We start from the raw sequence: 25,400 nt of genomic DNA, 5'->3' as shown, positions 1-25,400 counted from the left end.
CTGGTTCTCTATGTTCTGAAAGATTCAAATTTTGAGTAAAAACATACTAGAATTAAACGTGACTACTATTAAAATTTACACGTCACATTAACGACTTCGTGTATAATTTTATTTTTCTGATATGTTATTATAGGATAATTTCAATGGTAAGCACGATTTAATATTAGTATTCTAATCATTACGCGTACGTGAACTGAAAGAAGAACTGTGGTCACGTACCACAATTGGATATTTACTTCTGATATCTACTCTTCGAGCATGATAAAAACTTATGAAGAAAAAGGATAGAAAGTGCAATTATTTTAATATTCATTCTTTTTTATTGTTAAGTTCGTACTAACGAATATTACTGCAATTGTACATTATTGCTACATTTACTCTTATTCGTTCCTTTTCCAAATCGGGTCTAACCAAACTTCAGTATCACTTCTCACTAATCACACTACTTACATAAACAGTAGACTCATCCTACTTTCATCGACAAACCTCCAACTATACCTTACAATATTGACAGTTATGTCCCGATTTTCTAAGCAACTTTTCACAATTTTCCTACTAATTTTTTGCTCTTTAAACGTGCTTCACATTTCTACATTCTGTCAATATTAATTGTTTCCAAATCGTCTTCAGGTTACGTATGCACTCTCCAAACACAACAGATGCTCCAATAAATTTTAGAATTTCATATTCGTTCACGAAAAAAGCTTCTAATTTTATATCATAATCCTGTACTAACTAAAATCTTAAATTTTTATTCGATTTTTATTCGTACACTGTATTTCTCCCATTAACAAATTCTAGTTTCTAATCTCTTTCTCTAACGAGACACTTCGCGAAACGTTAATCGAACAAGCCTAAGACTTTCGCAGGAATTCTACGCAAATATTTCTAGTACAAATTTCAACGACACGTAATAACGACGAAGATAGACTAACAGCGTATATAGTACTTCTAAAGCTAACTATAGTCGTGACATTCGAGGTTCACGAGAGGATGAAACTTGGAAACCGAATCGTCGACAGCAACTTAGAAGAAGGGGATATCACAGATTTTTTGAGTCACACTCGCTGTCAGGAAGTCTTTGGCATGTCGGGACCGGTGGCACCTCGCACAGGCATTTCACGCAATGTGAGCTATAATCGGTGTTCTGGTTCAACTCGTCGCCTATGTGCATCGTCATGTTACCAAATCGACACAACTTGCTTTCTGTAAGATCGATGAGACACAGTTACCACGGTTAATTACTTTACTTGTACCGGTGTACACCGAAGCTGATTTGTTAATGGACTAGTAGAAGCTTAACCGTGCTGATACTGTGATTGTTAACACTTTGACTGCCACGCATATTTTATTTAGTACTCAGTAGTATTCATATAGTAATCAGGGGATCACGACAAAATTCCCATTATTCTTAGGATATAATGATGAATTATCAAACAATATAGCAAAGAAAAAAATTTTTTAAAATAAAAAACGGTACAAATAAATATCTTCTATTTAAAGTTCTCTATTTATTTACGTTGTTCAGATATTAAAAAATTGGTTAAAATAAAACGGTGCAAATTATTAACATTTTCTATTCAAAGTTCTCTACTTATTTACGTTGTTGAGATATTAAAAAGTTGGTTAGAATAAAACAAATATAAATTTAAAAAATTAGTATCACCGGACACTGATGACCACCATGGCCCCAGTGAGGAGACAAGCGTCAGTCACTGATGACCATTATGGCAGTCAACGTGTTAATTAATACTATTAATAATTAAGTACTTAATACTATTGTTAATTAATATTAATTAATAATATTAACAATTAATGCAGTAATTAATACTGTAATGTTAGACCATAAATGAATCGTGAGAATAATAATATCGTGAAAAATAATATTATGAAAATTGAATAGTAGACGAACCATGGTAATATTAATATCGATATATTACAAGTCGGATCACAGATGAAGAAAATTCGTTGTTGAATTTATGAAATTTTGGAAATTTGGAAATTAAAGCGATGCATAATTATTGCTGGGTGAGTGGTCAACGTATTTGATTGTTCGTTGGAATGGAAGTTTCTTTCTTCAGAGAAGCAGGATCAAGAGAGGTAGGATCCGAGGATGCTGAGAATCGGGAAGATATTTGGATTTGTTATCTGATGTAGGGCGAATCTAAAATCGATAGACGGTGTAGAAGCTGGTGGATGAATTCCACGGATGGAATTTCTATCCCTTCCAGATTCTCATCTCGACTCTCTTGATGGAATGGAAGGTGTTTGGAAAATCCATGGAAGAAGAAGGGAATACGTTTACAGGAAAATTAAGAATTTCAATATAATGGATAATAAAATATATCTAGAGTAAAAGTTTTTAAGATTCCAAGAATAGTTGACGTATTATAGCTATCGAGAACTGAAATAAAGCAATTTTATTCCGTTTCAGAGTAATAAAAGGTGTTCAAATTCAATTAATTTATCATAAGCAATGGTCATATAGCAACCTACAATTATAAACACTATAATTTTATCAAAATATACTTCGATATTCATTATGCCAATATTTTTAATTCTCAGTTTATTATTCTACTATATATTTTATGCTTTCCTCTTCATAGGGAATTTTTAAAGTATATTTTAATAAAATTATACTGTTTATAATTTTACATAGGTTACCATATGATCAATGCTTATGATAAATTAATTGAATCGGTCCATGAAATTATTTTAATCCATGAACGTTTCGTAATTTAATTATCAGCTGTTAGACTAATAAATAGTTTCATCAATTTGCAAATTATATGTACGAATATTGGTATTCACAGATATACAGATAATCGTTAATTTTACTTTAAACATTTACCAAAGCTTGTTGGTTAATAACGCAAAGCGAGATAATATTAAGTTAATCGACATTATATTTAATGAAATTGTTACCCTTTTAATAGAACTTCTAACGACTACTTTCCACTTAAATTTATTATCAAAGTTCTATTAAAATTTCGGTACTTCAGTGTGAATAATAGAAATCATTGTAGCAAAGGTAGGTGGAAGTCAAGAGACCGTAAATGCTCGTAGTCGACGTCAAGGAATCGATCACTGTACCTAGTGTCTAGATTTGTCCCACGATTTGCCAAGTTCTGATCCAAAGGGTTCGATCTTTCGCAACTACGAAAGGATCTTAGCTAAATCTCGTGCAAAGTTTGAACAGAGTTCGATATGTTCTGTCTAACATCCAAAATCCCCGGTAAAGAACTTAGAAGTACCACACGATCGGGAATCATATGATTTTTGGTCTTTAAAACTTTCGAGTGAACTGATCCTTTATCTTCTGAAATCCGTATTTTAAATTCAAACGTATGACACTACAAAATTTTAAGGAAGATCTCGATTTTTCGTTGCACGCGTCAAGAGAGAAGTTAAGAATATTTCGAATTAAAAATTTATGTCTTTTTCCTTTTATGATTTTGAATAAATACAGTGTGTCCCAAAAAAGTGTATACACACTTTGCGTGATTATAAAAACAGAAAGAAAAGAAAGAAAAAGAAAGAAAATTAAAAAGAATAAGGTATTAAAGTGTGTATACGTTTTTCTGGAACACCTTGTATATATCTAAAGAATTACTACAATATCTAAATGCATATAAATCTATAAAATATCTGTATATAAATCTATAAATATCTATAAAATGAATCTATAAAATATCTAATAAATTACTGGATTTTCTTTATTTAATTTCTTCATATATTTGATTACTCGATAAATTCCAATAATTTCAGTTATATTATCAAAAATCTACGAGTCTCCTTATGATTTGATTATGATACTTGAGATATACGGGAATAATAGCCACGAAATTCTGAATATAATATAATTAAAATCTAATCAAGATCTAATTAAAACCTAATTAAAGAGGAACTGGTTGCTAACCGAGCCATGTTAAGCGAACGACCAATTTAATATTCCCAAAATAGTGTTGAAACACAGAATTAGTGAACGGAATTAATATACTAATCGTAAATGCGTTAGTCAATGATAGTACAAAGTGTTAGTAGAAATTAGAAATTTTCGAAATGTTATTAGAATTATTTGTTAAGGAAGAAATCAAAAAACAAATCATAATTGTACAAAAGAGACCATACCTTCTTCAGAAACGGACTTAAGGCTGTCATGATTATGAATAACAGCGTCTTTCGAGTTTTCTGCAAAAACCAAGTGAATTTCATATCTTTCCTTTTTTCCAAAAATTGTAAATGAAATTTTTATCTTCCTTCACAAAGAAGAAACAATTTTTATTAATTTTTATTGCGAACTTACGACATCTAGCACTCAAGTTGCAATCCGTCTGTGGATTTTGACTGCTGTAGAACACAGGTACACAATTATCGTGAATATCATGAGGCTGTCTGAACACAGGATCGCAAGAAGTATCAGAACGTTTCTTACAGAAAGGCTCGATATTTTCACCTAAATATACAGGATTTAAGTATTATTACAATATCACGAACGTATAGTATTTTAATATTTTATTATTTTTTCCTTCATCTGATACTCGTAGTTATCAGTGATCTATCGAACTACAATGGCTTCCCTGCAATTTCTAATCATTTTCAACGCTAATTTACGAAATTTGAACACCGAAGAGCCGGGAGCTCGAATCTTCTTACTTTCCACAAATTATTAGGTATCCTTATATTAAAAGGATTATATTAAACCGAATTTCATAGTGTTCAGAGATAATGGACAGAGGTTTCAATTTGATATCAGATACGCTTAAAATACGATCCCTTAATCCAGATTAAATATTCTCGTTTTCCCTGAGAATTTAATATCCCACGTTAATAAAAGTATGACCTAGTAGTTATCTATGAATATATATCAAATTTTGCTCGATCGTCGCAAGAAAATTGGCAGGTAGCGTGGCAGTCAAACCACGCTGAACCCACTTCTAATCGAATTTTTCAGTTCCAAGAAGTGGAAACTTGCATTTTTAATACGTAATTCTTAACGTTGACGACCTGGTATTTAATCTCCATCCTTTCACGTAGGACTGGGCATATAATTAGATATCAGCTCTTAGCTCTGAGTAAAACGACTTATGGCATCAAGTCTGTTACTAAAAACCTAAATTTATATTCTTCGTTGAACATTGGAGCATGATATTTTTCTTGTATTACAACAAAATAATATTTGCACGAATTTCTTCACGGAACAATGCCCAGTAAAATTTCTGATTACACGTGTTATCAATTTCAAAAAACGTAAAATGTTGAATAACTATTACGTAATAAAATGAAATGCAGATAAGGATTTAACAATCTTATATGCTACGAAAAATATTTTTCAACGCGTATTAATAAATAAGATCATGTACCAATAATTTTAAGTAAAGAAAAATACGACAAAGTATATAAGTGCTGAAAAATGGAAATCACCATAATAGGTCGTCACGTGTCAACACTTTGACTGTCACGTTGGCCATATATGACCAGCCACTGCTTCTCCTGTGGCACCACGGTGGTCATTGGTGACCGGAGTGCTTGAACTACTTACAATTGTATAAAATTGAACGAAAATTGACAGTTAGTCAATTGTCAACCGTTACCTTGACTGGTGCAGAGGTCAAGTGCCTATAAGCCACACAAGTGACTATAGTGGCCAATAAGATAAAAGCTACATTGGGTAAGAATGTTATCTCATATCACCAATTTATTATTATTTTACCATTTTATGCTTTAAATAATAAAAAAAATATTAAAAAATAACAAAAAATATTAAAACAAATCTTGCAACTATTGGGGTACATCCCCGTGGCGTTCTGAGAGAAACATGTGATTTCAGCGTGGCAGTCAAAGGGTTAATAATCGAAATACTTTTTCTATCGTACCTTTGTATCCAGGCAAGCAATAGCACTCCAGTTCCGGGTCAGATTTTACCAGGAAATGCTCTCCATCGAGGTACAATTTGCCGTCAACCTCGCAAGTTGCCCTTTTCTTATCTGAACAACGTAATCGGATGCTTTTGAGTTCACTGCCTCACACGCTTCCACATTATCGCGTTAATTACGTCCTTGACGACTTATGCGTGGTTTGATTTCGCGAATTTCTTCTTCCACCACCGAACTATTATATTAACCAAACCGGTAGAGAAAGAAGGAATTTCGACGAAATTCGTCGCGTTAATTTCGTGAATTTTTATCAATTTTCGACGGTGAACTTTCTTCTCTATAGACGAGGCGTGAAGAGGAGTGATTTTATTATCGAGTAATCGATCGGAGAAAAATTGAAACGAAGGGGAGAAATATAAATAAAGTAAGACGAAGAGGAATTGGTATTGCGCGAGGAGGAAATTGGATTTTAGGTGATAGCTGATAATAAATAGGAAATAATAGGCGAGGAAATAAGATGGGAGAGGAGTGCAGGATGAATGGTAATGCTATTAGCAGAGCTGAGATAATTCAGTGAAGCTCCTTGCGTCGTATTATATTCATTAATGCCGTGCTTATACCGTACTGTAAGTCGAGAGCATGTTAAATGCACAGTCGACGAAATCTTCAATTATGAAGTTTAACTTTCAAAGCGAACTCCTCTTCGAAATAAAGGCTTCTTTCTATAAACTCTTGGAATAAAGTGGCAAATTAAACGCTTTGTCGCTTTAAACTTCAAAGAGAATTTTCGTTCGACTTTTTATTCAAATGGGGTCGTTGGTTCGGTTTTCATGGCAACGACAATGGTTCAATATGTTTGTAAATTTTGATAAAAATTTACTAATATTAATGACATTACTATTTGAGGTGGATTTATAATTAATATGTACGTATAATGTATTTATATATATACATATTTTCAATATTAACCCTTAGTACTTGACGATTTTTTGGCTAAAGAAGAGTAGGAGTTCAAAGATTTTCTGCTATAAAGCTTTTTTGAAGCAGTAAGTACGAACTCGTATAATAATTAACACATAGAATTATTTGAATTCCATACCTCGCACACTGTTACATTATTTTAAACTTGATATATTAATTAATATCGAGTTTCGAAATTTTATCAAATGGCGACTGAAGGGACCCTCTCGAGTGCAAAGTGTTAACAAATATCACTACTTTGTTTTAAGTTTGTATTCTATATTTTCTCACGTTTCCACAACACTACCAACCTAATTTTCTTTCCACTGCCAATCTATAGCAATTCTAGAATGATCTGAATAAATCAAATCAATTTAATAATAATCATATAAAATATTGTTGAATATATCAGTAGATTATGAATCTATAAGCTTAATTTAGCTTATTTATATTTTAAATTAAAATTTCTGATCAAAAACCTATAGGAATTGAAATGGCTATAGCAATCCAATAGATTCTCTTATTCTCACCACTCTCACACCATCTCACACACATAGTAGAAAATAATCCTTACACTATTAAGCACATAAATTATTAATACTGAATACAAGGTATTAATTAATATAATCAATATATTAATTATGGTGTTATTTTCCAAGAATTTTCTTGTAACTATGGTATGCATGATCGATTATAGTGATGTTAATAAACACTATATCATTTTGCATTTAGAAAAAGAAGTATATAATAATGATAAAATAATTTACATTTGGAAATACGATGATGAAGATGTTTGTGATGGTGGAAATGAATTTCTTAGAGAAGAAAGTTCCTTCTGGATTTAAACAATATTCCATGTAATTAAATTTCAATAGAAATATTTAATTTTCTTATTGCCACGAATTGGACGTAAAAAGCTATTTATCGAATTTAAATTACTCACTACAAATGCGTTCTGGGCAGCACTTATCATGCGAGTACCTCATGTAACAATCTTGGTCAACATTGAAGTTACAGTCAAGGATTGCACACGAGAAATGGGCACTGTTTTCAAAACAAAAATGACGTGAAATAAGATGAATTCAAAGTAGTGCTGAAAATAATATTTTTTAGCGAAATGTTTTTCGAAATGTCAAGTTTTACGACACAGTTTAAATTTAAAAAATTCAAACTAATTTGCATTCTGTATATGTAGTGTGATATCACCAAAATTTCCTAATATTTCTATAGTTTATGCAAGATATGTATATAATGTTATAAATAATTTGCGTGCACTGTACGTGTTACGTGACGTCCTCAAATTTTTATAGCATTATTACAATATTTATAACTATAACTATATAGGAAACAAGGTAAAAGAGAAAAGAAATTATTTTACTCGGCGATAATTCATTGCTGAACGATTACTTTTAAAACAATTCGAAATTGTTCAAAAGACAAACAAAATGTCAACTGTTTATATTGATAGCGCAATGACCCGCGGATTTGAGCCCTCGGGGAAAACATATTCAATTTATACTGCTTGCTCGACGTGTATTATATCGAACTTTATTAATTCTGACTTCTTTCTCTGTCACGTGTATATACAACCGGATACATTTGTCTCCTTCGTGCCTATCAAATCGTTCGAAATTATTTCTTCACGTGAGTAGTTGCCATTTTCAGCATCGATCAAATTCACTTCTCTATCATTTTAATATCTCGAGCATTCGATATAAAAAAATATACGAATATTTGATTAGTTAAAATCTAAATCTAATTTAGATAATAAAAATATCAGAGTTCCTCACATTTTCTAAATTCTTTTCCATTTATCATCGAATTACCCTATCACTTTAATGTACTTTAATATACTATTAATAGGTATATCAAAAACTAAGTATAGGGTTCAACAAATTTTAGAATTCAATGCGGCACACGAATTTACTCGAATATCCAAAGATGGCGAAGAATTTAACACCAAATGTCAGTACCTTAAGTCCTAGCCGGGCCCGAACGGAAAGCCTGGGGACCGGCGTAGCACTTAACATGTTAACTACGTTCCCAATTATCGATATATTCCACTTATTTAATTATTAATTTCCAAAATTACGAAATTCAGAAATATAATTCCACGGAGAATAAATAAAACTCGCATTTCGACCTTTAAAATTTATCGAAATAGTCTGTCACGCGAATTTTTTCGAATATCGATTGGAAAGGTCGATACGAGAAGAGTAAGAGATCTATGATCAGAGATGTCATAGAGAATACGTGAGGTATACTTACACGGAATCGTGTAATATGCACGTGCACCCTATTTCGCAAGGTTTCGCGTCCTCGGGCTTCAGCGATTCACCGACATCATACTCGTGGCCGTTCGCGTAACATTTCTCCGGTGACAAATTCTTCAGGTGGCTGCAGTCGTACACTTGTGCGCAACAGTCGCCGGGATTCTTGTAGACAGGTTTACAACCGATGTCCTTGTAATATCTCAGGGGACCGGGACACTTTGTTTCGTCGCAGATCTCTTCGGGAACGAAACATTGGCCACAAGTGAGCGAAACGGTTTTGAGATTCGCGAGTGTGGGGACCAGAGGACAGGTAGGACGTGACCTTCATGTTTCACGTGCGATTCACGGTTCGAATTCATTCTTGGCTGACAGGTACACGCGATACGTGTACACATTGCGAAAGGTATTTTCAGATAGTCGATATTCTAATTCTTCTTTTCTCTTTTGCTATTAGAAAGATGCGTTTGACTTCGCGGGTATTTTTTAAGAACACGATTGTTATTTCCATGGAAGTTAATAAATAAATATTTTATTTTACACGTGTAGAATTATCTTGAAATAAAAAAGAAAGAAATTAGACTCGAGTAAGCATTGGATTGGAAAATAAAATTGAAAATATATCCGAATCATAAGAAAATACAAATTAATTAGCTTATGGGGTACTATCATTAAATAAATAGTTAATAATGAAGGTATTACAGAAATTTTTAAAGACCTATACTCGGTGCTTTTATCAACAAATTCCATATGGTTATGCGTTACATAAAACCTATTATGGAAATAAATAGACACGTACATGTAAATGTTTATTTGTCACTTCGTGTCGTGAAGAGAATTAAAAACATAAATATTGAAGGACTACGATTTTCTATTAACATACTTTCTAATTGCAATCAAAATAAGGTTTCGATTATGTGAATCGTCTCGTATAATATATTAGATGGAGTAATAATCCAAATATATTTGGTTTGTAAATAAATAAAAATAAAAATAACACTGGATATAAATAGAGCATGAAAATTACTTTGGATTTGTGGAATCGTTACGAAACATGTTAAGGTGTAAAATATGTGGTAGGAAGAAAAGGAGATAATATGTTTTGTTTGCCAAGGAATTTACACTACATTAGCAAAAAATACCGAGTATTTAAAAAACGAGGAAAATGAATAACAAAATAAACATTTTAAGAGCAATTATATATTACAATCGTCTGTCAAGAGAAACAGAAAATTAAAGTTTTCTTAAATTTCAGGGAGATATCATGGTCGAAAATAAAAATCTGATAAATTATAATTAATAGAAACGCAATTACTTCCAAACAAATTTACTTGTTAACGATATGACGAAGTTCATAACTATAATGTTCAATTTTAATTTCAATTTTAATTTGAAACAAACTTAATTTTAATTTTAATTTTAATTTGAAATGAATTTAAATTTAATTTTCCTGTCACATGTAGGAGGAAATTTATCATCGATGAGAAGCTGATGATTTCTCGATGTATTTTTCGAACAAAGACAATTCATATAAACAAGTTTGCGAATCTCTTATTGCCCGCCGATCATTTGTATTATGAAAGTAACTCGAGTCCCAGACACGTATGTATTTTCCTTTCTAAGATATTTTTCCTTTGCGATGACGCATAAATTTTCGATGGAATTAAATAATCCAATCTGCAACTTTTACAGCTAAATCAAAGATATTACAATATAAACATTCGTATTTAATACCTATGAGTTACTGATAATTCCACGATACTGCAATGTAGATATCTACCTAACCTAACCTAATTTCCACAACTTTAAAATTGTAACCTAACCTTTACCTACCTTTCACAAATAATTCCACGACATTAGTATACGAACATTTACGTCAATTTCTACGATTTTTAAATCCTAAGTTCCGACCAGTTCCCACGTACAATTCCGCGACGCTACAGTGTAAACATCCACGTGGTTTTATAGGATTTCGTATCGACAACCCAACGACAATTTTTCATAAATAGTTCCCATGCTATAAAATATCTATTCCTTCACTATATTTTTTCCTGGACTCGAGCTACATCGATAAGCACCGGTACCGAGCACGCCGCCAAGCAATTCCTTGACTTCTCACCTTTTCCTGCCACGTGAACGGCGACAAGGCACATCAGAACGACGCATTTCTGAGAGATTGAACGTGAATCACTGTGTCTAGCCATCGTCGAATCGTGGACTGTGCATGCGTATCCTCGTGAAGCCATCGCGTCTCGTCTTTTATACTTTCGACCGGGGACGAGTACCAAGAACAGATCGGATCAACGAAAGAAGTGGGGATTCCCTAGGTCAGTGTTCTTCTCGATAGACATAGGAACACGGGAGAGGAAGCAGGAAGAGGAACGAGAAAAGTGACACGTTGAATAGTAAACGAGAGAACGAGAGGACGAGATGTATCGTGTATAAAATCATTATATATCATTATATCACCCGTTCACTGCACAAATCGATTAACTCCACTTTTTGAAAAATCGTAAATTTAAGTGTCAAAGCACTTGGTATAGTCATAATTTTTTATATTTATAATAACTTCCCCTGATAATTAAGATTAATACCATTAAACGACAAAAATTTTTGGCCACTGAATAATAAATAATTTATTTTAGAGGTCACTTTGATTAACTCCGTACTCTAATGTAAATCGTTGCAATAATGCAACTCAAATGCACTAGCAAACCATGAATGATAACGGTGAATTTTTTAGTGCCGTCTTATCAGAATTTAAGGAAAATTTAGTCAAATTTAAATTTATTACTTTTTTCGTTTGCCAAATCGATTAACTCTTCCAGTAACATGAAAATGGTAACATTACTAACGATTACCTTTTGGCTATTTTTTCTTATAAATTTTATATACCGTTGGATGAAAGTTACATTTGTATTTATGCATTCTACAATATTTATTTCGATTTAAATTATAAAGAGAATTTTAAAAAACAATATACATTATTTCATTGCAGTTCTCCGCATTTTGTTTTATGCATTTAATCAATTTGTGCAAAAACAGATATATCTTCCATTAGTAATAAAAATATAAAAGACTTTAATAGACAATATCTATATATCATAGTTATTTTACAGTTAAAATCCATAATCCCAATAAGTAATAATTAAAATAAAAAGAAAAAAAGAAAGAAATAGAAGGATGTTCCATTTTGGAATATTTCATACTATTTCTTCTTCGAACTTTCATTCTTCATCATTTTTAAATCGATTTATTGCCATTCTTTTAGATTTTAATTTCGTTTCGTTAATATAAAATTAATGTTAAATATTATATAATACTATTATTATTATTTAGTATAAATAATATTATTTAATATTATGTAAAATTATTGTTTGATTATTGTTCAATTTCGAATTTATTTCATTGATACTTATTTTTAAATCACTTTTGAATCAATTTATTACCATTTTCTTATATTTTGAATTTCATTTATTATTTCATTCATATTTATACTCAATATTTGTAGCTCGTTTCAGAAGTTAATTCATCGTGATTGCAAAAGAATTTAAGCGATTTTCATTTTTAATTGCCTAGGTCACTGTATTCGTACCTCTATTTGGAATTTCCGAATATCCTTTTGCAGTTCGTATCCCTTTTTCAGATGTCAAAATTTATTCGTTAATTCTCCCCTTTTCGAGGTTTTAAAATCAATGAAACAATTTCTTGAAGCTCTCTTTTTGGGATTTTTGAAACGTTCCATTACTCGATATTTTATTCGGGTTCAAAAAGCTTGAAAATGATTATCACTTTATCCTTGATTCGTCGATACGTGTTTTGCAAATTTTCAAAATGTTAAAAATATTTCCATGTGTTTTAAATTTTGTCACATATAGTCGACATGGTTATGCAACTGCAAAGCATTTTACCAATCAATGAGCAATTTTCAAATAAATATTTCCTAGCTCGTAATAAAATTTTGCCTTATTTTTATTTACAGGTGAAATTATTAAAACTCACCCATAAATTAGTGCTATGTAATATATAATTTATCGGATCACCAATCAAACGATAAATCCATAACTCCGCCAATTTACTTCCACTTTACTCTGCTTTTGATTTCACCATTCCTCCATTTTATTTCCCAAGTCGAAAGGAATCATCTTAATCGTTATCTTGCAAGGAAACTCGGAATAGATTTCGGTGTAATTCGTGTAAGACTGAAAAGTTGAAAATAAGTCGTGTTAATATCCCAAGAAAGTTGTTATTAAAGAGTTTCTTAAGCAATTTCCGATAATGTCCGCAATGAAACTTCGCGACTCGGCCTGGCTGGAAGGCAAAAATCGACGTTAATTATTCCCACACCCATTCGAATTTGATAAGATTATCTCAAATTTAATACGCCACGATTAACCTTAGACGAGAATGAGAAAGTGATGTACTGCGATTTTATGCGGCTATTAATTTGCCTTTTTTTAATAACGCATTGCCCTTTTTACGGTTTAATTAAATTTTAATTGCTCGACGAAATTAATCTCTTTAAAATTCAATAAGTATATACGACAGTAAGAAGTAAACGAATATCTGTAGAGAAAATAAAAATTTGATTTAGAAAATATTGTTTTTGGAATCGAGAAAATCTAAGTATGTTTATTCGTAAATAAATGATCGATTAATTATCATGCTCGGAATTATAAATTATTACGTCATACTGATAAGTCTTAAGTATCCTCTACTCAGCGTGATTCGATAATGAGAGGAGACTTCCTCGATATTATGAAAACCAGGATAACAAAGTAGATAATAAACGGTTCATTACCATGTGTATTCGCTGCATATAGCGTATTACATAATGATCATTTATCCGATTTAAATTTTATTGGGAATATTTTATAGTGCATAGCGAATAATAAATACGTTAATAAAGTTTTATGTACTATATGGCAGTTGGGACCATAATGATTGATTCTATGGATTTTATTAGGCTGAATAAAAATTGCATTTTTTGAGGGAAGCAAATAATCGTTTTTGAAAAATGAAGATTTTTGAAAATAATTTCCATAGAGCTACCTGCTTAAGTAATAATCAAATCATAAGTCGATGAACAATTGTCTTCTTAATTACTATTAATAACGTTTGATTATGAGCTCATAGGAAAACGAGATATTTATCTAACGATATTACTGTTTATCGAGGATGGATTAATTCAAAAAATTACGTATTCTTCAAAGGAAGAATGTTTATTCAAGGCAAACTGCTTGCTTCATATAATAAACCATGATTTAATGGATAGTAATAGATAATACTGGAACGAGTCACTTTTTCAAAAATATCAAATTTTATCTTCGATAGAAGACTAATGTGATTTATAGTTTTAATCCAATTTATTAATTTTGGTATTTTTCATTAGAGATATAATTAGAGAATAAATAAAATAAATTATGAAACAATAATTTAATCGACATAAATTATATTTTAAGTGTCGTGGAGGTTTAAAATTCAATGATATTACCAAGAATGTTCTTGTATTTGATTTTAGAATGAGATATGTATCTTTATCATAAGATCGCTTGCAGGACATTCTACAAGGCTCTAAAAATTTATCAACCATTATTTAAAAAACCTCAACTTGTTCTTCTTGTCCTATTTCTCAACTATGACATAGTAAAATACTTCCCTTTAACCAACATTTGATCATGTGATCACATCGTGATCTTCATACATAAATCAACATTTATTTCTTATTCCTTTATTTAAAAAAAAATCCCTATTTAATCTTTATTTAATTTAAAAGAATCTCAAGTTCATCCTCTTTTCAACTATGTAAAATTACCGTAAAATATTTTCTATAAATCACCAAATGACAGAAATCAAGAAACAACGAGAATCACAGTCGTCACAAATTAATCAAGTATTATTTGTCATTTTTTAATTCCACATTTCTTGAATCATGTTTAATTTTGTTTAAAAATCATGCATTTAAACAGATCACAGCGATTCTCAGCACATCTCACGTTTTAATGCATTGGAATAAAACACTTTGAATAAAACAGCCGGAAACGTTGATCAATTTAATTCCAGGTGCAAATAAAATGCCAAGAATCAGCCATTACATAACTTCTACGTGTTTTCCACTTTGTATACTAAGATAGTCGTTACCTACCGAAGTTACCTACTTTTTTAAGATTAATATTCAACGGGAAATAATTGTGCTGGGATTGGAAATTCCTAATCGCGCTTACGGTCTTGGATATGTAATTAATGTTCGACATGAAAATAGCTCAAACAGTAGTTAAATGTACCATTATGCCGGCCAGTGGTGTATAAAATTCAACGATACATGTGTCGTAAAAAAAGGTTCACACATAAATTTTTGACGTATCTTGTGAAACTTGATTTCCGTAAACACGTGTTGCTTAGGAGTAAAAAAATCGAAGAGTTAAATTAAATGGTTTTAATAAAAATTCAAATTAATTTCAGCGTTTTATTTAATTATTTTTTTATTTGCTAATTACCGAAAAATTATTATGCCTATAGATAGTACAACGTCTATTATAATAAAAATGAGGAATAGCTTTAATAGCTGGTATTATTATTTAGGCTTATTATTTAGAAAACTTAGGAAATAATTACTGTTATCTAATATTATTTACAAAAATTAGGAAAATAATTTGTGGGAAATTATTATTGGACAGACCAATGACTCCTAAATTTTTAAAAGAGCAAAAAGAATATTTGAAATCTGAATTACATACTTTTACAAATTCCAAAAGAAACGTATAAAATAATACATAAGGAATAATAAAATGACCCCAAATTTGCAACATCAGAATTCACAGGTATCTTAAATGACCTGTAAAAAATATATTTCATTGTAACTACGAAATCAACTTTCCATTAAATTACCACGAAATTCGCTGCAGGTAAAAATCAAAATACAAAATGAAGTAAAGAATGAACAAAAAGATACTCGAATTAAAACTATGAAATAGGTCGAACTGGATTTCTAGACTAATAAATCCCGCCATATTTGCACGAGGAGTTACGAGGTTTGTGACACAAACAAATATTCCTGTGCCCTAAGTATAAATGGCTTTCGAAGGATTCGATGAATAATTCCATCATTCTGACTAATGGCTCAATCTCGTGTCTGCAGGACGCATGATTTATCGACATAGGCGTCCAGATCGCGCAAATGAGGAGGTCGGCGTACACTTTTAGCAAATATAAATGTAATCCGGGGAAAAGTCTCGGTGCCGCGGGTATCGAAGAAGTCTTGTTGCGTATGAATGGAAAGTAGAATGAAAAAGAAACCTTCAAAGACTTCCTTTGTACGATTGAAAGAGAAATGGGGGACTGATAACGCGAACTTTCTTTGAGCATAATTTCGACGTAACTCGTAACTTGTATTATAATACCAGATGGAGATAAAAAGTTAACTTCGTTTGCCTCCTTTTTTCATCTTTTTTCGCTTTGTGCCATGGAACATTAACGTTCCGATCCATATATTAATTTTTATTTCAAACATATTTCAATTTAAACTTCAATCGTATTTTCTTTGGATAACGATGACTTAAAATTGCGAACATATTTCAATTTAAATTTCGATAGTATTTTCTTTAGATAACGATGACTTCAAATTGCGAATAATAATAATAATAATACTTTATTAACGCACAGAAGTCCTTTGGTATATAATAAAAATAGTAAAATGAAATATACAGTGATAACGTAATAGTATAATACTACAGAAAGTAATGGAGTAAGAAATAATTAAAGAAAAGGAGAGAAAATAAATAAAAGAAAAACTTAATAAATAAATCGTTGAGGTCTAGTTGAATGGTTGACTTCTTTTATATTTTTCGCTTTTGCACGTGGGATTTAATTACTTCGAGTTTAATTACACGAATATACAGGATACAAATTATAATGACTGATATTAATAGATGATAGATAAATTTGTATAATAATTATCATAATTGTCTGGCAGGTTAAATTTCGAGGTAATGCAATTTGTATCGAATTTAATAAAGTTTTAATTGCTGTAATGGTAAGATACACTGACACACGGATTCGAATGGAATTTTTTTTAATTTTATGCACCTCGTATTAAATTTTCAATTCCTAATCATGATATTTAAAGCTCAAAAAATATCATCAACCTTATAGCAGAAAATTTTTCAACCCGTACCCTTCTTTAGCCAAAAAATCGTCGAGCATAAAGGGTTAACACAAAATGGTAACAGGGACTAATTCTATCAGCCTAATTTTGGAGCATTCATATATAATTTATTGTCCTCAATTTTATTTATAGACGAAAATAAATATAATTTGTATATTGTCAATCGATAAAACCTATTCTAGTCTTAAGTTTAACCCATTAGCTGCCACGATCCCCATTTGGGGATTTTGGAATTTTACGTGCATCAGTCAGTGCCAAAAATACATTTGGTACGCCTGACAGTTTAGTTTTATTCTATATATATATAAGTCAATATTGTATGCAACAAAAAGTATGTATTCTGTGCTTCGTTTCTATACAGTAAGCGACCAAATTTGAAATTCGTGTGTAAGTTGAACGGAACAGAATTGTCATATTCGAAGCATTATATTTTTGGTTTGATTTTTATATTATAATGAAATACCGAACGCAAATATGTAATTTGGAGATTATAGTAACGATTTGTTACTTACACAATCTTTTGTTCTTATTGAAATGATTTTATTGATCATTTTATAATGATACCCAATTTTGGGACTTTTTCAAAAATATCAAATATTTTCAAAACAAAACATAATTTGAATATAATTATACCGTTACACAACCTTTTGTGCATATATATAACTTATCCGGTCAAAAATTTCAAAAAAAGAAATTTGGCAGTTAATGGGTTAAAATTACATTATTATATCCCTAAATTATCGTAAATATATTATTTACAATCTATTCGAGGAATAAACGGTAAAGTTCCACGAGCGAGGACCGATTTATTATGCTTTGCAAAAGCCTAATGGCCCGTGATTTGTGTTTATGACGTAAAAGCATTATTTCGAGAGCAACTGTTATTTCGCGAGATAATTTACATGCGATAATTTACATACGTTTGATAATGTACATCGGAGTTCCGCGAATTCGTTGAAATTAATGCTTCGCATGAATGACATCATGCGGGTAGCTTTTTCGGCCACGCAAAGCCTGTAATTTTGCCTTTTAAATTTGCTTACCACGGTGGAGGAGTTAGTGACAATATAGTGGGTACGATTATTGCATGCTGGTGCCTTTGACTTTAATACCTTCGGTTCGACTAAATAGCCTTTGTACATTTATTCGTACATTTTCGAAAATTCAACTTTACTCGACAGAATTCCATATTTTATTCTCGAAATTAGCTTAAAAATAATGGCTTCAATTTTTGTTTAAAATATTATATTGTGAATTGATGTCAATATTTAAATTATATAAATATATTAATTTGTTAACTGTTAAAAAAATGTACAAGAAATTGGTTTCCATTTCTATCCATACTAATGACCAGAAAATATATTTTTTACCAAGTTATTACGTCCCAGAAAATAATGGCGTCTTCGATGATTTAGAAAATTAATTATCACGAAAATATTACCTAACCTGATTCATTATTCTTTTAAAAAGTGATTTGCGTTTTATTTTAGTTCAGTGAAGGGAATTTTATTATTCCATTGAAGAATTATTTTTATTTCCGCCCGTTCCTGAGGAATTTTCAGCTATTATTAGATTTATACGGTCAATACGGTCTTGAGAGATGAAATTAATTAACCCAGTGATCCAAATTCTTCTTTTTAAAAGAGACTAACAGCTGAATTGAAAGACAGACTCTTATCCGAGCAGGAATCTACGTTTCTTTTAAGACCTTCTAATTACGAAATGCTTAGTAAATTCGCAGTCTTCATCTCTCGTTACCCCGTCGATTCTTCTCGGATGTTAAAGAAGGAAGCGAAATTACTAATTAGAAATGTAATAAAATACGCCAGGGATTGAATGAAGAACGTACCAGGATTCTATATATAATCCTAACAACGTAAGATTAACAATCGAACTGCAAAGACAGCAAAAATTGCAGGAAAAAAAGCATGCTACGATATAAACAATTCCATATATATTACCTCCATTTTTAATTTATAAATTGGTAAGATTAAATAAAGAGTTTTATAAATATACCAAAGGAAATAATCGAAGACAACGAGTTTTATAAAAATTGCAATAAATTAAATTTCTTCACACTCTTAACTCTGAAAATTAATTTCTGTTGAAATATATTCCTATATTCGATTCATACTTCGCACCTTAAAGAGTCACAGGATGTTGGCAACCCTTGAAACTAATTATATATTGTAAACATGATAGGCCTTCGTGGATACGGTGTACAATACTCACGTAAAATAGATCTCTAATAAAATCTATATTAATCGTTATAAACACATGGTTATATTATTGGCATCCTGTCTCAACTTCCATCTTTTAATATTATATTAACTCTTTGCACTGGACGATTTTTTCGTTACAGGAAAATAGTAATTCGAAGATTTTCTGTCATAAAGTCGAGGATATTTTTGAAATGGTAAATAAGAGATCATATGCAAATTAAGACGTAGAATTATTTTACTTCGATATTCCATGCATCGTTGGGTAATTGTAAATTTGATATATTAATTAATATCCATCTTTAGTATCTGATTAAATGGCGACTGAGAGGCGCCTCTCGAGTGCAAAGGGTTAACAATTTTAAATTTTCCATTTATAAAATAATAAATTCTTCGGTACACTAAATTATTTCTACTGCGTGCAACGAGAGACCTATAATTCGTTAAATAACCATACAATTCTTTTGACACTATTATCGAAACTAAATAATAATTAAAAGCCCTAGAGAACAATTTGCAAACGAAAAAATAACAAAAATAATTGGAATATTTTCGACGATAAAGAAAAAAATTAAAAAATGGGAAACTATCGTAGAATCCTGAAACAAATTCGTGACAAATTGGTCATGCCACTATTTACAGAAAATCCTGGTTTAGCTGTGAAATTCGAAACGCTGGTAGCAATTCGAGTCGAATGAAAATATCAATTCCAACGATCAGGAGCAACCACCCTTAACCATCTACATTCGAGGTCCACAGAGTCCTTTCCATGTTTCATAATACTCGCATCCTCGTGCTTTCGCAGTCGATTCCCGGCGAATCTCGGATACCCCCCCGATGCAGCTTTCGAGCTTGCAACCCCTGTAATAATAAAAACGTTGTGCTGTCCGTGAGAGGAGGGAAGAATTCAACGAGCAGGACCCTTCGTGGTGTCGGTGAGCCGTGATAACATAAATCCGACAGCGTGATAACTCGGAAAATATAACTAGAGGCGCGGCAGCTTGCGTCGCGACGCGTCGTTCGCGTTGATAAATTCACCTCGCGGATGCAGCTTCAAATCTTCATCGCGACGCGATCTCCAAGAGACGTGAGATCATTTGTGTTTCATTGAAATGCACAGAGGCTTAAGAGGTCACGTGTGTAATATAATAATGGCTCGTGGAGAATTATTCCGAGAGTACACGCTCGCTGAATACACGCAGGAGCGGCTAATCGCAAGAAGATGAACTCTGAGAGTCAGAGGACACTTGCGGGATTTCGAGGAAACTCATTGATGGTTTGATACTTCTATGGATGTCACAATAAATTTCGAGTAAATTTATGCGATCTGTGTAATGGTTATAGGGGAATCACAGTGAGTTGTTTTTCCTTCTTCTTTTCTCAGAAATAAATTACTTATAATTCCTGTAATATTAAATGCCCGCGTCGTTCGCAGCCAGCTATGCCGACCACTTTATATGTATCACGAAAATCAATCGATGACGGGTATAGTCGTCAAACACAGAATAAGTGACACTATTGAAATGCTTCATCGGTTTTATTGTATAAAATGAATAATTTTATTACTAATATTTACTCGTTCGCTTAATAGAAACATATACTACACACATAATGAAGGAAACACTGAGGAATAATCAAACATCTATAAAAGTTATTGTTCACATTGACTATCCTTGAAGGAACCCTATCATAAATCAATCCCTGGCTTTAGCGCTAAACTAATTGCTTTTCAACTTTTACTTATGCGCGTTTTACATTAACATCTAAAAAAACATTATCATTGCACATGTATACAAACTAATAAGCAGCTCTAGTCAATGCATACAGGAATACATGAGTCTATCTTAAATTATTTATACGTTTTATTTGTTTCTTTTATTTCGTTTTGACCCCCAGCGATTCTAAACATATTGAAATTTGCTAATATATTTTAGTTTTCGCTAAAATTACGATTTAAGTAGCAAATAAATTTTACGCATAACGGATATAGTCGTCAAACACAGCTGACTGATTAATATACATGGAAAAGCAATAACCTTTTAACATTTAAACAGATGTGATAGAAAATTTTAAACTATCCAATGAATTCAAGGGTAGATCCGTATTTTTCATAAGCATCGATAAATCGGAAATTTATGGAATTGAATATCACCTAAATAAAAATTTCTTAAACCTAAATTTCTCAGACCCTTCCTAGATTCCATTATTTCTTTCTGCATCTAATTTTCACCATTAGCAATTATTTTATCTTCATCTTACTTTCAGTTTAATTTACCAAATTCATTTCCAACGATGATCTATTTTCTCCAAATACAATCTTCTTTTCCTGGTGTTACATTTTTACATTATGTGATTCCTTTATTAATAAAAATATACCAATTTTGTTTCATTTAAAACGCAATAAAATTTCTATGCAGCAAGTATCTATTTCACTATCTGAAATACTGTGCCGCAAAGAGTTAAACCTAAGTTTCTCAGACTCTCCGTAGATTCCATAATTTCTCTCTGCACTTAATTTTCACCATTAGCAATTATTGTATCTTGTCTTAGCTTTAGTTTAATTTACCAAATTCTAATTTCTCCATCTCGACCAGTCTCAAAATTCCTCTGAACTCTCTCACGCTCTTTGCAACTGCATCCACAACTAGATGCAGAAAGAAATTGTTAAATGCTGGCAAAAGGCTCGTTTAACCAAAGAAAGGCGATTTACTTCGGGTACACGAGCTAATCTGCATATATTGCGAGTATTTTACTCCACACCGGAGCGAGTACTTCTTTATCGCGTTTGAAAGCCAGGTCCGTGGACTGGGACAAGACGGGAGCAGAAGAGAAAATTCGCCTAAGCAAAGTCGCGTTCGCGGGTATATTTTTCGAGCAAGAACCACGTAACAAGAACACAGCCATTACGCGAGCCCTGCCGTCATGGTGACAGGGCAGAATATTACCGCGCGTGAAACGTCTCTATGATGTCCCATTGTGCTGTCCAAATAGCTGCTAAATCCGGCTGTCTCCGCCGCGACAGCCAGCGTCTCTCCTCGCAAGCAGATTCCGCGAGGAAACGCGCAAAAAGCACGCATTTTGCTTCCCTATGTGCTCCGCGTGTTGCTTCTAATCGGCACCCGGCTTTTTTCCTTTTCTCCCGTGATTTATGGCGTGCTTGCCACGTCCAAGGGTACGAAGACAAAGGTGTGAGGTACCCTTGGGGAGAATAGTGATCGAGTGATCAGCTTTCTTTAATTTCTGAACGATGACGTATTAATCGTCAACTTTTGACAATAAAATCCAGGAATTTTTGGGGAACATTGTTAATCTGCTTGGTATTCAGAGAATTAGAGAGTATATATTAATTCTGAGAAGATTTTCTAATAAACGTAAATGGGATTTCGAGTAAATTTTGGGGAATATTGTTGGTCTGCTTGGAATTCAAAGGGTTAGAGAGTATGTATTAACCCTTTGCACTCGATGATTTTTTGGCTAGAGAAAAGTAGAAAATCAAAGATTCTCTACTAAAAAACTGAGGATACTTTTTCAGCAGTAAATAAAGAATTGTATAATAATAGAATTGTAGAATTATTTAGGAAATATTTAGGAATATTTAGGAAATGGTTTCTGCACCAGTTTATGTATTCAGAGAATTAAAAAGTATAATTCAATTCCGAGATAATTTTCTGGCGAAAATAAATGGGATTTTTATGTGCAAGGATATGGTTTTTAATCTAGTAATGGTGTAAATTTGTGAGGTTACTGTTAAGGGATTTCTGTTGGCATTTTTAATTACGTAGTTTTAGGATTTAAGGATTAGATACGTTGAAGATTTCAGACATTTTGTATATAACATAATTATATACATATAATTTAACAAATATGAAATTATGCAAAATATTTTTAAGAGATACTCTGGAATAAAAAGATTGAAAAATCGACTTTATCTGAAATAAGTGTACATAGTGCACATCACTAGATATAACCGATACTACATCGGTATATAAACATATTTTACTTTTATCTATTACTTATCTACAAGAAACTGGAATTCCCTCTCATAGAAAAATAAAATCTTGAATTCGACAAAGGTATGATTAAAATTAAATTTGAATAGGAAAATATATTTTTAAATCTCAAGATACGTCATCATAGATTATTATATAATATTAAATTTCCAGAAATTTAAATATTTTAATAAAGTTCTGTATCGTTATTATTACTCGTGTCATTTTGTGGCTGCTATCGATCGTAACGCGATTTTTGTGGAATTTGTAAATGAAAGGCGTGCCGATGGGCGTGTAAAAAAATAATCACGTGGTCCACTTTTCGTCGTTTATCGCGTCTCTGCTATCTATGAAAGATGGAACACACGAAAAGTCGATATGTCGTGGCTTGAACGTCGCGCAGGCGTTCTTAAGGGAAACATCCCTTCGTATTTTTACCCCGATTTTTCTCGATAATTCATCGTGGAATTCTGTCGCGGGAGTCATGAGACGGGAAAAGATTTTTCCTGACGCCTGCGATCGATCCAGATGGCGGGAAGCAAAGTGGTTCTTTTATTTGATTGGACACACAGGTGTCTTCCCTCGTTTCTCATGTACAGGATATGCAGCAGGTAATTACAGACGAACGTCGAATATACATTAAAAAATTATTTTTATAATTAATCTTGCACTTGTGTTATGTCCGAAGATATTTAGCAAATAATTACGACACAAATAAGATTATAATTAATAATAAGACGAATTCATGCTAGGATTAATTGAAATGCGAATATATAATTTTAAAGCACTCGTTTCTATCAAATTTTACTATTTAATCATTCTTTATATATTTCTATTTCACGATTGCTGGTTAATTTGAATTATTTAAGCGAATATTAAACAATTCGCAATGTTTAATAATTTTTTAAGAGTAATGACTTAAAGAGATAATGATTATGAAATAAAATGTACGAGAAAATAGAAATTATGGAATAAGAAGAAATGTAATAACACAAAGAAATGAAGAAATAAATAAATAATATTGAATTACGAGTAAACTGTGAGAGAAATTTAAGAATGTTCGTACACAGTTTGGGGCATTTGATTCAAACGGAAGACTCCCCGACAATCGATCGTCTCATGAAAGAATAATTCCCCTATGTATTAAACCCACTGTCAACCACAGGGGAAATTCCAGAACAATTTAGGGTAGTTCGTAGTAGGGTCGGAGAATATTGAGGGGATAAGTGAAGATTTGAAAAATGAGTATCATAAACAAATGGTGGAATATCTTGCGTATTTCATGCTTTAATTAACCAAAGGTTTTGACGTACCTTTAATTACGATGAAATGATTTTATATAATTCCTGTTCACTCCAATCGATATAAATAAAATATTCCAAGGAAAAGGAGAATTTTACTAAATATTTAAGTATTAAAATTTCTTTATAAACAGCATTTACAGAATAGGAAAAAGAGGAAATTGATAAATAAGATTAAAATTAGAAAATGAAAAAATTAAGGTTTAACACAAACTTAATTATCAACAGGTAAACCAGATTAATCGAATAAATACTTCTTGTCAAAAATGAAATCAATGTTGAAATTTCTAAATTAGGTGGAATAATCTAATTTAACCAAACATTTCTAAAAATAGCTCAGATTTGATATATCACTCGTAAACACACTGTTAATTAAAACATAACAATTAAAATACACATATATCATGCATTTAATGACTAAGTACATTTAATGGCTAAACACTATGCCTAAGTGATTTCATAGTATTGAAATTAATACAAATTAATAATAATAATTAAATAAATAAATATATATAACCTAATTCATAATAATTAAATTCAAAAATTAATACTTTTTAAATATGAAGATATACAATAGAAAAAATTAATATATTTCTATATACTATTAACATATTAACATAA

At 31.5% G+C, this 25,400-nt stretch overlaps 1 protein-coding gene across 1 annotated transcript; it reads right to left on the bottom strand.

The window, feature by feature from the left end:
- Positions 1-572: 572 nt before the first annotated feature.
- LOC108553804 (uncharacterized) lies at positions 573-11,337 on the bottom strand. The gene is made up of 7 exons (XM_017908847.1): positions 11,226-11,337; positions 9,105-9,345; positions 7,780-7,880; positions 5,877-5,987; positions 4,307-4,456; positions 4,132-4,191; positions 573-1,206 (listed from the first exon to the last, which is right to left on the bottom strand). Exons 1-7 carry the CDS (start codon positions 11,308-11,310, stop codon positions 1,043-1,045), a joined length of 912 nt encoding a protein of 303 aa, XP_017764336.1. The 5' UTR covers positions 11,311-11,337; the 3' UTR covers positions 573-1,042.
- Positions 11,338-25,400: the final 14,063 nt, after the last annotated feature.

The sequence above is a fragment of the Eufriesea mexicana genome, unplaced genomic scaffold (genome assembly GCF_001483705.2).
Source record: "Eufriesea mexicana isolate 0111107269 unplaced genomic scaffold, ASM148370v2 scaffold13334, whole genome shotgun sequence".
Classification (NCBI taxonomy): Eukaryota; Metazoa; Arthropoda; class Insecta; order Hymenoptera; family Apidae; genus Eufriesea; species Eufriesea mexicana.
Note: the sequence above shows the minus strand (reverse complement) of the source record. Positions and strands in the feature narration are given on the sequence as shown.